Source organism: Xiphophorus maculatus, chromosome 20 (assembly GCF_002775205.1).
Source record: "Xiphophorus maculatus strain JP 163 A chromosome 20, X_maculatus-5.0-male, whole genome shotgun sequence".
Classification (NCBI taxonomy): Eukaryota; Metazoa; Chordata; class Actinopteri; order Cyprinodontiformes; family Poeciliidae; genus Xiphophorus; species Xiphophorus maculatus.
Window position 1 is genome coordinate 23,015,848 of NC_036462.1, and position 16,084 is coordinate 23,031,931.

Here is a 16,084-nt window from a genome sequence, read left to right on the forward strand (position 1 = left end):
GAAAAAAAAAAATTGACAACCACTCAAGCATTCATTTTGCTTCCACAACCCACTGATGTGCTACTTTGTGTTACAACACACAAATCCGACTTGTATCTTTTCAACGCTATATGAAATATACACTTTGTCAAGAAAATTTTATATGTGTAACCTTTGAATTGTAGAGAGAGACCAATGCACACAATGAGAGTTTTAAAGTATTACATTGTGTATAGACATTACCTTTAAAGAAAAAGAAATAAAGTACTGAATGTAAAATTCCTCATATTTTTATTCCTTGAATATATGAGCATTAAAGTGCAGCAGCACAAATGGCATTCATTACAGACAGCACTAAACCAAACAAAGAAAAAGCTGAATTACATACTTTTAGCAAAAAGAAAAAAAAAATAGTATCTGTTGCCCCACTGGATGGATGTTAGTACTCTTGCTACCCCACTAGGGGGAGTTCATGACCAGAGAAAGCTGTGAACTAAAACTGTACAAAGCAAAATTTAAGTGTGCCTTTATGACATCTAAAATGATTAATTAACATAGAATGCTTAAAGCACAGCACTGAAATACTATCCTACAACCAAAATAGATGCCATCATATAAGACAAGAATAAACATTCAACAATCAGACAAAATGAAGAGTCTGCTTTTAGAAGAAGAAGAAGCCTCTGTTCATTATTTTCTCTTGTCCACTTTCAAGTCATAGCTGTGGATAAATGGAGTCATTTATGTTTGATATTTAAAGAGTTAGTGACATTTTTCTAATAATGGCAAAACCCGATCCAAAAAATCCACATAGCTGGTTTCCTCTGACTACGACAGAAGGTAATGTGGATGTGTCTGGAGAAAATGCAGCCTCTGGACCCGCCAGTGACTCAGATTTCGCTTCTGTCTCACTTTCTCACTTGGAAAACTTCTGGATCTCTGCAGGAAGCAAAACAAAACCAGGGTTAGGGATAAAAAGGGGGGGATTCAAGATGATTCACTTGGGAGAGTGTTGGCATACCTTTGTCAAGATCAATGACCTTTGGCTGCGCCTTCATCAGGGCGTTTTCTTTTAGCAGGTTGTTCTTGTATTCTAAACAAAGGAAATTATTAGGTTTATGCCCTGTGAGAGGACTGTTTCTAATACACTCCATAGATCCACCTCCACAGTTGTAGTTTCTAACGACAAACTGTGAAGGTTGTGCATAAAAAACAAGTCCCTCACTTCTCCACTCAATGCTCCGAAGGATGCCAAAGAACAAGACGCCATAAGCTTACCAAATCCTTTCTCCTCTTGAGTACACCTGTTCACCTCACCAATGTCTATCTCATACTCATCTGAGCTGCTGGGACTTCTACTGGACCTGTCACCGTGAAGAAACATCAGACTGAGTCAAAGACAGAGATAGCAAATGTAACATTTTATTTCTGGGATTTTACTTTAACACAGTCATCCATAATTGCAAAATGGAAAGAAGCATGCCTTGTTTGTTTTTTTTTTTACAAATACAAATCTGAAAAGTGTAGGCATTTGTATTTACACCACTTAACTCTGAAACTTGTAAATACAATGTAGTGAAACGAGAGCAGAGGCCACCTGTGTATGCTTTACACTCAGTATAAACAGCTGTTTTGGGGAAGCCTCAGACATTCCACTGTAAATCATGATAAAAACACCATCGAACCTGAGAGATATGGTGGTGGTCTCAGCAGGGACAGCAGACAGGAGCTGGTCAGATTTGATGAAAACATGCATGAAGCCTGAGCTCACAATGGAGAATAGATATCTCAAAATACTAACTAGTTCAAACATATTTAAATCTTGACCTCAGATCATGGCTGTCCTCAAAACACAAGAATTTATTTTTAAATCTACCATTAACAAATGAGTACTTCTTAAAATGAAATAATTCTTTTCACACTGATTCAATGTATGATACAAAAAAACCCTGATCTGACATATAATACTTAAGCAAACAATTTTTATCTTGAAGTTCTATTTATGTGGCCCTCCAGAGTCTTGAAGACCATATTAATGGTTATGGTAGGCTGGATTAGACACAGGACGGAGTTTGATGCAGGTGTCTTAGGGGTCTGAGTACAAATGCATGCCACACTTTTCAGATTTTTCTTCTCCCATTTCACAGTAATGTCTTATTAAGCACTTACCTAACAGATACTTTAGGAGAAAAATCTAAAATAATAGTAATAAAGAAAAAACATTTTATAAGAACATGAAGTTTTAAGTAACTGAAAAAGAATCAATTTGACAGACGTTAGGTCAGACCTTTGGCTTTGCGTCGTTTCGTGACGAGGACGACAATGAGCGTAATGAATGCCAGAAGCAGGAATGAGGTGAGGACGTAGCTGAGCGGCAGGAGAAAATGGTGTTTTTGGTCGGGCACGATGACATTGATGACTCGCGGTGCGTCAACGTTACTGGTGTCTGAGTGTTACACGGAGTGAAAATGTCAGCTGGTTTTACTTACATTTAACAAGCTAGCAACAATCTTTGCAGATGAATCTCATATAAAGACTCAGATTTTCTCTCCAATCTAAGACTGAACACAAAAAGGATGTGAAGAGTGTTTACTCAGCCAACACAACGTGAGGTTCTGCTGGGTGTTGGGAAGCAGAAGCTAAAGAAAGGGCCTGGTTTCACTTAGCTTTTCAAAAAAAAAAAAAAAGTGCAAATCAAAAAGCAGCTGTGGACCTCAGACTCAACATACTTGAGTCAAAATCATATCCAGACTGGTGTAATTCTGTGATTTACTTTTCCTGGCAGTAAAACCTAAAAGAAGCAAAGAACAAAAAAGACAAGAGGGGTGAATAAACGAGAGAGGAGGGGTGGAACGAGTGGGAGGAGAGGGTGAGAAACTTCTTCAGAGAGACGACCTCAGCCCAACATCCCCAAACCCAGATTGTCTGTACTGTACTGTCCTTAAAACTAATACAAGTCGTCTGACCTTTCTATTGAGTTTCACAATGTTTTTACAAACACAAAGACATGAGCAGGGTAGTCGTGTCTTAAACGTACAAGGAGGAAGTGCAGATGGGAGGATCAGACGGATAACCTGATCTGATCTTCCAAGTTTAAACTGTAAAACTCAGCACATTGGCTCATCAAAGGAATGGAAAGATAAAAGTGGGACAAAAAAGACGAGGAAAACTTTTTGCAGAATGCAAAGGGTGAGCCAAAGTACACACGGCAGCAGAGAAACTACAGCAAAGCAGATTAAATCCCATAACTTTGTGACAGACCGTTGAAGAAGACAAACTCACTACTGGAGATAAATCATTGGGATAATATATGATTAATTCCCGAGAAGCAATCCTGATGTTTAATCACAGCTCGGAAAGAGAGGTGGATTATTTTTGCGGATGTAGCTGGACATCAGTCAGAAGATTCCATTGAAATGAGATCAGCCATCTTGGCATGCTCTTATAAACACACAGGAGCTGGCTTATACATGCACACGTAGGCAGCTGCGAGCAAAATGTCCCTCGGTAAGATTTCTTTCCTCTTTGATACGTCTGCCACTGAAAGCTTTGACCTCCTGGAAAAATAGTCAGTTCTTTGACACCGAAACATTCTCGTTGTCAAAGTATTGCAGTGAAGGAAGCTGTTGAGATAAAAGTCCGTGCAGAAAGTTGTGAAGACAAGTGTGTGAAGCATCCACTGTGAAAAAGAAGCTTTGTGAGTTATGGGGCAATGTTAGGATGTGGAACAACATGAGTGAATATAGCTTCAGGAGTTTAATGTTAGGCCAAAAAAAGAGAAAGAAATATTTCTCTCTAGAAACACAAAACCGCAGAAAAAAAGCTGAGTTCTTCCTCTGCTGCTTTGTTGTTTGGAAAGTCCGAGAGGAGATAGAGAATCGAGAGTGAAGGAAAGAGCAGATGTATGAGCACATAATGCCTCCGTTGGGTTAAATACTAAAACATCTGCTCTGTTCGGGGGGCTGACCTATAAAAATCTAGAGACAGAAGATAGATTTGTTACCTTTGTCTCGGGGAAGTGTTATGACCGGTTGTGTGCTCCGAAACAGAGGGGCCTCGACCGTGACTCGAAACTGTCTCCGTTCGTGTAGGCCACAGTAATGATGGTGAAGGTGACAGGAATATGTCCCCTGGTCTGTAAACTGTCACAACACACACGGGGTAAAATAAACTGCAAACAACGACGGCACAGAGATCAACTGAGCTCAGATATCTGAGGCAGACACCCTGTCTAGTTGGAGGGATGTTAGGTCTAAATACCTATTAAACAAACACAGGAAAGACTACATGATACAACAAATATTTGATAATTACTAATAATACAATTTACCTAACAAGGGATAAGCTGAAAACTTTTCATTTTGATAAAACTCAAAGCTGAAGTTGCTGAGGCTTCTCTAGGTCTTGTCCTATAGCGTGATGCTATGGGTTAGGCCAATTATCATCACCTCCGTTACCATTTCCTTCCACTGATCTTCATCTATGAAATTTTGCAGTAACTCCTGCCATTATCTTTGGCTTCCCCTTGAGTTGTTTTTTTGTACGTGTATGGCCCAGTGCTTATGTATCTGACTGTCTTTTCCTGAGGCAACTAGCTACTTTTGCTACCATTACAGTTGAGTTCCCCACACCTGACCCAGTGACTTTGTTTAGCACAAAGTGTTTCAAATGTCCTTTTCCCAGAGAGAGCCATCGAACGACCTGTTGTTACCATCAACTATGTGTATTGTTGACTTATGCTCAGTGATCCTGTATTTAGTTGTGTGATTGCCCTGGACAAAGGCATTAATGTAGCTATTTCTCCCATTAACTATGTATTATCTTTGTTTTTCCATTTATAGAAAGTATCCCTTGCTCAACACCTTTATTTTTTAACTTTGTCTCTTTTCAGGACAGTCATTGATGGAGCTATTGTTGCTACTAACTATATTTATACAATTTTCAATATTTACATTATTAAAAATTGGCATTAAATGATCATCTGAATTGAAGTGGAGTTTATATAATTGGATGTGAATCTGACAAAATGATCACATTATGCTGAAATGACTTTTGGTATGATTTGGACAAATCTGAATTTCATTTGGGGTGAACTGACTGTAATTTAATACGAATTGAGCAGGTTCGTCTTCTAAGGTTCGCTGAGATGACATTTGTCACAAATTGCTTAGATTTTAATGAATTGAACAGAACTAAATTATGTTACCACATTACTTAGACTTTGTTTATTCTTGATAGAGAGGTGCAAATTAACCAGTTAAAGCTGATTCTATGATTCATCACTTTACTTCATCACCAGGAGATCTTAAGATTTCCTAGTTTGCAACCAGAAACCTTACTCTACTTGCTGTTGTAGCAACTCCTGATCCATGACTTTATTCACCTGAGAGCTCAACATGTTGTGGTTGCAAGCTCCCAGCTTCTCTATAAATTTTGACTCAACAAGAGCTACATTGCTGATGAGATTTCCACATGTTTGGAAACCAGACTCATGTATGCTCACTTATGCAAAACGCTTCCAACCAAACGCGTGGCTGCACACAGGCTCAATATTTTAGCTTGTGATTGTTCTAATCGGGTGTGTACGCCCACCCAAAGCAAGAACATACATACGATTTGTTTCTCACCTTGACACATGCATGCTTACCTGCAGGTCTGTTATTGTTAGAGAGAAGTCACCCTCTGAGAAGGCCTTATTGCTGATGTTCATCTTCCTCTGCAGGAACAGAGGCCCGTAGCTGCGCTGCTCTCCAGAGGCGTACAGATCCACCAGCCGATCGGCACTGTCATGCTGGACTCCCGGGGACTGACGGTCCCAGTGGACAACCTGGACACGTTACACAACCTGCTGTCAATGGAATGCAGTAGCACAACAACAACAACAAAAGCAGATCTATGTGAGCCTTATTTATCCACTCGCCTGCTGGTCCTCCTCCTCGTCGCTCCAGTCCGTCCAGACTTTGCGCCTGTTCATGCAGGGCAACACGGCGGTGGTCCCCTTCAGCACCACGTACACCGCTTTCTGTCCGTCCCAGAAGCGCTGCTGCTTGCGTTCTTCGGGGTGAAAAGACAAGACATCAAAGAGGACTCTTGCGCCGTAGCACTGCTGTGAACCGTGAGTCAGTCTGACAGAGATCCATACTTGATTTGGTCACATTGAGCTGAACTCTGACTGTTTCATGCAGGTGGCAGTAGATATGGTGGAGGTTGCAGGAGTACAGGCCTCTGTCGTTCATCTTCACATCTGCTAACAAGGTTACTGTGAGTTACTGTGAGATGACCATCACACCGAGAAGCAGGAAATGATTTGCTGCCTTTTAAAATCATTTTTAAATGTTTGAGAACATCAGACAACTTTTATTACAACAATAAACATAACATGAGTTAATGACCTACTTAGGCATGTAAGGGTTCCTAAACTCAATGGAGTAACAGCGTTGTGTCGGCACATAACAGACAACAGCTCAAAGAAGCAATTTAAACTGGTTTATTTTTTTAAAAACTTTTTTTGGTGACCTTTCATAAGCACAGTTTTGTTCCCATTTGTTGAGTTTAACCTCAGAAATAGGACCAAATGTAGAACAGTTTGACAGACATAAAATGCAATTTTAAGAGTCATATGACTTCCAGATTTAGCTGATAACTTGTCAAACAATATATGAGGAGCTGAAGAACGATGATGAGGTCCTCTCTTCAGTTTTTTTGATTTTCATCCTGATTCTAAAAAAACTGACTTTGAACATTACTGCATGTAAGAAAAAAAAAAACAGTAAAGGAGTAGGAAAAAATGGAACGTAGAGTCAAACCATTGACCTTTGATGACCAGTGAGAAGTTCCCATCCTTGAAGGCTGTTGGGTTGAGGCTGACCCTTCCCAGATTGTGGGTGTGGTAGAGCCTCTGGTCTCCAGCCGAGAACATGTCCACCACTCTCTCCATGGCGTAGTCTGGGGCGTCCCGATACATATCCCAGTGGACCACCCTCTGTCTGTCCCTCACCCTGTCCCTGGTCCACACCATGCGACCGCTCATGCACTGCAGTACCAGGTTGGACCCGGCGGGGCCGCTGACATTGTAGCCGGCCACCACCACACTTCTGCTGCTATCAGACTGACAGGACACTGGAAGAGAGAGCAGAATGTCTTCAGCGCTTCCCCAGAGGAGGAAATGCAGAGATGTAAATCACGGCTGCACACACATAAAAAGCTGCATACCTGCTGTGAAGAAGCACGCCACAGAGACTGAAACAAAAAAAACAAAAAAACCGGGAGAGAAATAAAAGTGTTAATCTCTTAAGCAGACATGAGCAAACAAAAATAGGATGTTTTGTTAGTTTCAGAATACAAACTAAAGTCAAAGTGGACGTTTGAATGAGCTTTACTGAACGTCTGTCATCCTAACATGTTTTTACATGTGTGTCAGCAACTGCTTGAATTGACAAACCAAATTTATGTCATTATTGAATTGTGATCAATGGCCACACATAATTGTTCTGAGGACCAAAAATAGCCCTCGGGCTACACTTTTGACGCCCCTGTTTTTATTACCTAACAGAGAACTGTTTGATTCAGATGATGACGGCATGACTGCAAAGCTATCAAGACATGACCTTTAACCTACGTTGACAGGCTGAGCAAAGAGATCTTTAGTAGAAGAAGCAGCCAAAAGCTCCATGGTAACACTGGAGATGAATCAAAGATTGACAGCTCAGGTGGGAAAATCTGATGATAGGACAATTACTAGCTACAGTATGTATTTCACAAATCTGTGTATTATGGAGGGGTGGAGGGGGCTGGCTACAAGCAGATATGTCATAGTGAATATGTCGACCAAAGTACTTGCTGAGGTAAGAGCTTGAATGTTTGGAATACAAGTAAAACTGCAAATCAAACACCCGCCAAACTTAAAAGTTGGTGATGGCAGTAACATGCTTTAGGGATTCTTTTCTTCAGCTGGAAAGGGGAACTTGCTTTTTGTTGATGGGAAGATGGATGGAACTAAAATATAGGTGAGACTGTCCTGGATATAATCCAGAACAATGGATATTCATCTGTTAGAATGGTTCAGTCAAAGTACAGACCAAGATTCAGCTGAGAATCTGTGGCAATACTTTAAGATTGATTTTGAGCTGTCTTGTAAAGACAAAAGAGCTGCTGAAAACAACTACAGTAGCTGCAAAACAAACTGCCACATATTACGTATTTTGATTTAAATGCAGATCCATTCATGAATATTTGTACTTTCTATTAAAACTGAGTATCAGAGTAAATTATTAACGTATTTTTTCATGATGTACTTATGAGTTTTAAGGCACTTTTTTGACATGTGAAACAAATTTATGACATATGTTTCAGTTGTCATAAAGATAATTACATGTCTCAATAATAGCTAGACCGTGGAGACAAGTTTCCTGGATAAATCGTTTATTAATCGAGCAAAAGATGGCTGCTTCTGCATAACCAGGGATGGCCAACCCGCGGCTCGGAAGCCGCATGCGGCTCTTACGTTCATATAGTCGCATTCTGCCAGACGTGCAATAATGACGAAAAGCAGTCAAATGAACTGTCAATTATTGACAACAGCAGCACGCCATTACTGTTGGCCGTAACCACGCAAAAACAACACAAACAGAAAACAGTCTTTGTTTCTCTTGCAGCCTCACTCTTTCCAGTCGTTCGCCATCTGCTCTCACACAAACCTCCGCTCACCCCTCACTCTCACTCCCCCGCCCCCTCGCTCTCTCATCCATCCTGATGCATTCGCGGACAATGGGAAATCAAACACTCTAATTTTAATCTCTAAACAGCGTGACATCCAGTAACATTTAGCACATACTGTAGGGTCGCTATAATATCCAAGTTTCGCTTGGCTCGAGTGCAATGCGGTATTTTCGTCAAATGCGCATGTGCGCAGTTTTTCAGTAAGAGTAAAATCATTTGCGTAAACCTTTCGCGCTCAAAATGGCAGGGAAAAAATGCACAGGAAAACGAAAATATGAAGATGAACACGGGACGTTTTTGACAGAGTGGGAGAATTTATATTTTTTTGTTGAACGTAGTGGAAAGCCATTCTGCCTTATATGTCAGGTGTCCTTGTCGCATTTTAAGGCTTCAAACCTTCAGCTCACTCCATGCTAACATCGACCAGGAATTTCCAAAAGGGACTGAACTTCGCAAGCACAAGTTGGTTACCTTGAAAAGTCAGACAGAAAAGCAGGCAAAGTTTTTCCAAAAATGTACAAAGCACTCAGAGACTGTAACGCTCGCATCATATCAACTGGCTTGGAACATTGCACGGGCCAAAAAGCCATACAATGAAGGGGAGTTCATGAAAAAATGCCTCTGTGACGTTGTTGAAATCTTGTCTCCTGAAAACGATAAACTACAACGAATGGTATCAGACGTCCAACTGTCCCGCCACACTGTTGAGCACAGAATATCAGACAATTTTACAATAAATCTGGCTGGGCAAAAGTATGAGTATGAGGAAGGGATGGGTTGATGTTCATGTGTGCCCATGCATATGATGTGGCTCTTTGCGGTAACTTGGTAAAAAATGTGGCTCTTGGTCTTTGTCTGGTTGGCCACCCCTGGCATAAGCTCTCGCAACACAAGTACAATGCCGAACTTCAGCCTACTTACTGTGGATGAAAAGAAGAGCCTGAAGAATAACAGCATCCCTCATGATCATGCTCCTCCTCAGCACAAAATTTAAGCCAGTGAATTACCCGTTTGATGATAGTTTGGGAAACAGGTCCTGTTTTGGTTTGGGCAGCAACAGCATTTGTCTGAGTTACATTACAGAGTGATGAGGAGCAGCGACACAGAACCAAAGCAGGACAGAACGGAACTGCTCTCAGTCGGTAAATGTAACCTGACACTGTTTCGAAATCCCTCCTTCAATCACTTTATTAAAGTGCAACATCTCGACAGATTCACCCAACCGCAACCTATTATTTACCTTGCTTACATAATGTCTTGTTGCTCTTGAAAGAAATATTGATTCTTTAATGATGCCAAAAATATGCAATGGATGAAAAGTTAGATGGCTAAATAAGAAGAATAGTAAAAAAAAAAAAAAAAGTAAAAATTCTTGAAAAAAATATTTTGTATTGTTTTATGGATGCAGCGTTTATTAAAATTACTTTATTTGACCTTTTTATATGCACTAAAACACATAGAACCAATAGTAAACTACATTTAGATAACCATGTTCGCCACAAAACACGCTATAATTAAAACCGCGATTAAACCATAATTTAGCTCAATAGAGACCCCTGGTGCCTGAGCTTTGCAACGACACTGAGCAGACTGTGACTAATTTGACCTTTGATTCAGCTCCTCTTGTTTTTGATTAATTTAAGTGGTGTTGGTGCCGTGTCATTATGTGACAGTTTACCCTATTTTTCCATATAAAAATAAAAACATAATTTGCACAGATGCATTTTATTCTGACAAATGTACATGTTCTGAAGTAATTTTTTTTCAAGCTGTACACTTTCCCCTGTTGATATACTTATAGACTATCTTTTTCTTTTTGTTGTTTTTAATCAGTGAGCTTCGAATCGTCTATCTCCTTTTCTGCAGAACACAATCTCTACCATGAGTGGCAAATAATTCTATTCTATTCTATTTATTGTCTATTCTTCTGGGATTATATTGTGTACAATGCTTTGTGTAACAAATTTCAAATGCTTAATTTCTAATTCGTCGTTTCAAAATTAGCACCGATACGTGTCAGACTACAGCAGACACTAAATTTTACATAACCCGAAGACTGACTCAATGTGGAAGCGGTTAAGTCCCTTTTAAATCAGTAAAATGTATAAGTGAGCACCCGGAACTTTAGTTTGTACTTGCTGACGCCCGGTACAGAATTAACGTTGCACCTCGGAGCTTCCACTGAAACAAGCGAACTCATTCAGGCTTTCTGTTTGAAGGTAAACGGGCCTCACAAGTTTAGTTATTGTAATGAGATTCATCGGTTGCCGCAGAAGTACTTATGTGAACACAATTAAACTGAGTTGTTTGTAAATGTTTGGCATATTTGATGAATTATAGGCACTAGTTCCCTTTGGTGCCTGCGCTCGGTAGCTAGCACGCTTGCTCACTGCTAACTTATCAGCCGCTTTCTCGAGCGAATCGTCGCTTTCACGGATCTCTACTTGCCTTTATGGGTCCATTGTGCTTAATAAATGCCTAATATGTGTTCGCAGGCTGATCGTTTAAAGATAAAAGATGTTTTTGACCAGATCGGAATATGACAGGTAAGTGCTGCACAAACTGCTTTGTCATTTATTGAGAGCGTCTCAGTTGTAAAGTAAAAACAAATAAAAGTGCTGTGGTGCTAGGTTTTGCTGTTTTATATACACATATGGGTAGGCAGCATGATGAAACAAAAACATCTAAAAGGGATTTATTTCTTTGTTTTATGTTGAGCTTTGCTATTTTGCTAGTTGGCTAACAGCTAACTATCCTGTTATAAGGAGAAAAAAAAGTTACTTTCACTTTCGTTATTTAATTTTTGATTTTCCTTTTAAATTTGACCGTGGATATATTATTATTATTATTATTATTATTATTATTATTATTATTATGTTATGGGTTTAGAATTGTTTCGACGAAACACCATTATAGTTAAACACATGGTTTATGAAAACTACTAATTAAGCTTAAATTGTTAACAATTATTAAATGAATCTTTTTTTTTCCAGAGGTGTAAACACATTCTCACCAGAAGGAAGATTGTTTCAGGTTGAATATGCCATAGAGGCAATAAAAGTGAGTACATGATGCATAGTTTTTGACTTGATCAGAATGACTTCATTCTGATCAAGTCCTTAGACTGGACATCAGTTACTTAAAGTCAAGCTCATTGCCAATTTTGTTCTCTCAGCTTGGCTCCACCGCCATCGGCATTCAGACATCAGAGGGAGTGTGTCTGGCTGTGGAGAAGAGGATCACCTCTCCACTCATGGAGCCCAACAGCATTGAGAAGATCGTTGAGATTGATAGTCACATTGGTATAAATACAAATATATAATTTAGTCGTTTAACTGCTTGGTTATGTTTGCTTGGATTATGTTGATGTTAAGTTTTAAATTGTTTTTAAAAATACATTCAACCTTTCAAGATCCCTGAGAATATTCTACAACAAAATATCAAACTACAGTATGCAGAGGGTGTCTAGTTGAAGAGTAGTTAGGCAAGCCGATTGTACAATAACACAAGTGGAGGAGAAGGATATGAAGGTTTGTTGCTGTGCAGAAAATTATAAAGATGCGGAGGTGTGTGATTATGGAAAAATTTAGACTAAAATAGAACATTGAAGTCAATGTCGTGTATTAAAGGAAACTAAAGAAGTCAGAGGATGAGAGTAAATGCTCGGGCAGCTGCCTTTTGTTTCAGTTGAAGTTTGTGTTTGTTGTAAGCCGGAGCAGATGAAAGAGTTAGCAGATAAGCATGTTGACATGACCGCCTAATGGGCATCCGATAATGTGACTGACACACTTTTTCTAAAATTTAAGATGCCATCAAAAATTATTCCTTGAGCTCCTAGCTTGGGAAGAAGGAGAGACTAGATCATTACTGAACCAAAACAGAACCATGGGGAGAGAGGGATAGAGTGGAAATGGTTTTGTAGAAGATGTGACGAGCCAATGATGTCAACCGATTCTGAAAGGTTTCATGAGAAGTTGTAATCTGGCTTGTAATTCACAAGTTTTTGAACACAGACTTTAAAATAATGATTAATTTGATTTACACTCTTGTTTAACCATGTTGATCTTTATTCAGTGGACCTCAAAGTCATTTTTGTCACCTGTTTATTACCCACCTAACGTCTTCTTGTGTTACATGAAGAGTTAATATTGCTGCTTTAAAAAAAACAGGCATTCTGCTGGCAAAATAATTTATTTTTTAACTGAAGTTTTAAAATTATATTAATCTGTATCGAGAGGTTATAAACAGATCCTTAGTTGGTGCTGTAAGGATCCAGATGTGATTTATTTTTTGTCTTTTCATTCAACTTAAAGGTGAAGAGATTATGACATTGTGATTTGTCTTTAAAATGTGTGTGTGGTTAAAATAAGAGAATTTGGTATAAAGCGAATTATTTTTTAAGCCAAAGTAAATTTTTATTGATAACAATAAGTTTTAATGTCTTTACATTGAATTAGAGTGCCATTTTAATTCAATATCTTATAACTATTATAACTCTTGCTTTTTAATATTCCACCAAGTAATACTGTATAAGTTTGATAAGGTTTTCTGTTGCATTGGTGAAAGCGAGCAAGAATATTCATCCTCCAATTTCCCTTGTTTCTCTGCTCTCCAGGTTGTGCCATGAGTGGTCTAATAGCTGATGCTAAGACTCTGATTGACAAAGCAAGAGTGGAAACACAGGTATGCGTTTTGAGCTCCGGCGTAAGTTCAGCAGGAGTCTCAATGTGGGGTTTAGATGCTGTTAGCTTGTTTATGTCAATTGCAGAACCACTGGTTCACCTACAATGAGACGATGACGGTGGAAAGCGTGACTCAGGCTGTGTCCAACCTGGCGCTGCAGTTCGGAGAGGAGGACGCCGACCCTGGGGCCATGGTCAGTCACCTTAACCATCTCCAGATCTTCTTTATCGGGTGCAGATGAGTAAAGCAGTAGAAGTTGTGTTTAACTTGTGTTTTTTTCTTTGTGTTTTGTTCAGAGCCGACCCTTTGGTGTTGCATTATTGTTCGGGGGAGTGGATGAAAAAGGACCCCAGCTGTAAGTGCTGATGATTTTACAGCCTTTGATCATTTTAACATGAGACTCTTTATATAACTTTGTTTGCACTACATTGCTCTCTCTCTCTCCCTCTCTCTCTCCCTTGAAATGCAGGTACCACATGGACCCTTCAGGAACCTTTGTGCAGTGTGACGCCCGGGCTATCGGTTCTGCATCAGAGGGAGCACAAAGCTCTCTGCAAGAGGTTTACCACAAGGTACTGGGAATGTTTTCCTTCCTGCTCTTTAAGTTCTCTTGCATCCTCATATGAGCGTGTTCATCCATCGAAACGCTAAAAATTCCAGTATGTTTTATTAATGCATGTGGTGGTAATGAAACATTTCCACTGAACTTTTCTACATTTTGTCCAGTCTCAACCACAAACTTTCACGGTTTTATTGTGATTTTATGTGACAGGCCAACACAAAGTAGCACATAACTTTGTGGCAGAAATAACATCACAGGTGGCCTTCAAAATGCTTCAAACATCTAAAAACTATGGGTTGCATTTGCTTAAAGGGTTCTTTATTACCCTGTTGCCCCTAAATAAAATCTTGTTTGAGTCCCTGCCGTCAGTGGTCATCTCATAAGGTACTGTCCATCTTTGTATAAATGTAAATTAGGGCTGTACAAAACCAGGAAAATATCTAATTTCCATACTACTGGTTAAAAAATGGTGATAATTGTATAAATTGTTATTAATCTTCATTTTGCAGACATTTTGCTCTTAGGCTTCTTCCCACAGGCCTGATATGATAACAATATGCGGAGCATGAATACCTACTTGAAACATAGTATCCTATCAAATATTGTGTTAAAGCAGTCCTTTGCTATAACACTAATATGGTGGCGACAACTGTGATTTGATATCTTGTCTCAAAGAACTTCATTTCAGAACCACGGTATCCAGAGGACAGCATACCAACACATCCTATCAAAACGAGGTCATCCATTTAAACAGATGAAATGTCTAGGATCATATTAATCAAAAGAAGCAGAGAAACGGCCTAAGATAATTATGGAAGAGCAGTAGAAATCCATAATTCAGCTGGTTAAATCTTTAGCCTTTATGGAAGAGCGGCTGGAAGAAAGACATTGTTGACTGAAAGCCAAGAAAGAAAGAAAAAAGTCTCATTTACGGTTTGCTACAAGCCGTGTCCAACACAGCAAAGTTGTGAAAGAAGTTACTCTGGTCAGATGAGATGAAAATCAATCTTTTTGGGCTACACTGTAAAGACTGCAGAAACATTAAGACTGCATGTCATCCTGATACACCAGGCCCACTGTGAAGTTTGGTGATGGCAACATCGTCTAAAGATGCTCTTGTTTAGCTGATCTGGTCAGTTGATTTTAAGATAGATGGAGCTAATTACAGGACAGTTTGACTGCAGAAGACTTGAGAGAGTGATGAACCTTCAGAGAGGGCAGCAGGCCTAATACGTTTTAGAATCTTATTTATAGACTTATTTTATCTGTCACACAAAGTTCCAGTAAAATACTTTTTGTGGTTCTGACATGACACACCAGGAACACGTTTAGTGGGTGCGAATACTCTTTGTTGTTTGGATACTTAGTCCAGGAGAGGGGTTGATTTTTGTCTCATGATGATTAAATCTTCTGTATTTTGACACAGAATATTTAAATCTTCATTGTTCAGCTGTATGCAAGCTTTAGTTGCTGACCAGTGAAACTTTTTCTTCTTCTGCAGTCCATGACATTAAAAGACGCCATCAAGTCCTCTCTGACCATCCTGAAGCAGGTGATGGAGGAGAAGCTCAACGCCACCAATATTGAGGTTTGTTCCTGAATCAAAGCTCAGTTATGTTGCTGTGATGTTGGCCTGTGTGAGCCTACATTGTTTTTCTCTCTCTCTCTCTAACCAGCTGGCGACAGTAGAGCCCGGTAAGACCTTCCACATGTACACCAAAGAGGAGCTGGAGGAAGTAATCAAGGACATCTAGAGTAGAGAACTCTTGGTGGGAGTTCTGGGCTGAAAAGAAGGGGACACATTGGTGTCACTACGTATCCACAGCTTTCCAACCACCTGCAACATTCAGAGTTTCTTTTAGGAGGTTTCTATTTGTAATGTGCTAAATTGCCTCTTGTGTAAACAGTGTGTGATCACCTCTTTCCAGGAGAGTGACCAGCACTTACTGCTGAATGAGGGGAGGGATAAACATGGGGTCGGGAGGGATATCTTTTGTTACGGATCAATACTATAATTAAAAACTGTTGTATTCAGAAAGTGACTGACTTTTTTTGTTGTTGTTTCAAGCAGCAGGGATTAGATTAACACATTTAATTTGATTAAATATGAAGCAGTGGTTAATGGGTGACACTGTTGTAATA

The 16,084-nt window shown here is 39.5% G+C and overlaps 2 protein-coding genes across 2 annotated transcripts; one reads left to right on the forward strand and one right to left on the reverse strand.

Moving 5' to 3' along the window:
* Positions 1 to 253: 253 nt before the first annotated feature.
* Positions 254 to 9,834, reverse strand: LOC102229498 (matrix remodeling-associated protein 8-like). The gene is made up of 12 exons (XM_014470725.2): positions 9,619 to 9,834; positions 7,192 to 7,218; positions 6,793 to 7,098; positions 6,122 to 6,223; positions 5,900 to 6,033; positions 5,627 to 5,806; positions 3,983 to 4,121; positions 2,267 to 2,425; positions 2,149 to 2,173; positions 1,258 to 1,343; positions 1,001 to 1,072; positions 254 to 918 (listed from the first exon to the last, which is right to left on the reverse strand). Exons 1-12 carry the CDS (start codon positions 9,665 to 9,667, stop codon positions 896 to 898), a joined length of 1,302 nt encoding a protein of 433 aa, XP_014326211.1. The 5' UTR covers positions 9,668 to 9,834; the 3' UTR covers positions 254 to 895.
* A 1,003-nt stretch (positions 9,835 to 10,837) lies between these two features.
* psma5 (proteasome subunit alpha 5) lies at positions 10,838 to 15,981 on the forward strand. Its single transcript, XM_005804291.3, has 10 exons — positions 10,838 to 10,916; positions 11,193 to 11,243; positions 11,691 to 11,757; positions 11,873 to 11,999; positions 13,313 to 13,380; positions 13,466 to 13,573; positions 13,677 to 13,735; positions 13,850 to 13,952; positions 15,444 to 15,530; positions 15,619 to 15,981. The coding sequence occupies exons 2-10, from the start codon at positions 11,215 to 11,217 to the stop codon at positions 15,694 to 15,696; spliced, it is 726 nt and encodes a 241-aa protein (XP_005804348.1). The 5' UTR covers positions 10,838 to 10,916; positions 11,193 to 11,214; the 3' UTR covers positions 15,697 to 15,981.
* Positions 15,982 to 16,084: the final 103 nt, after the last annotated feature.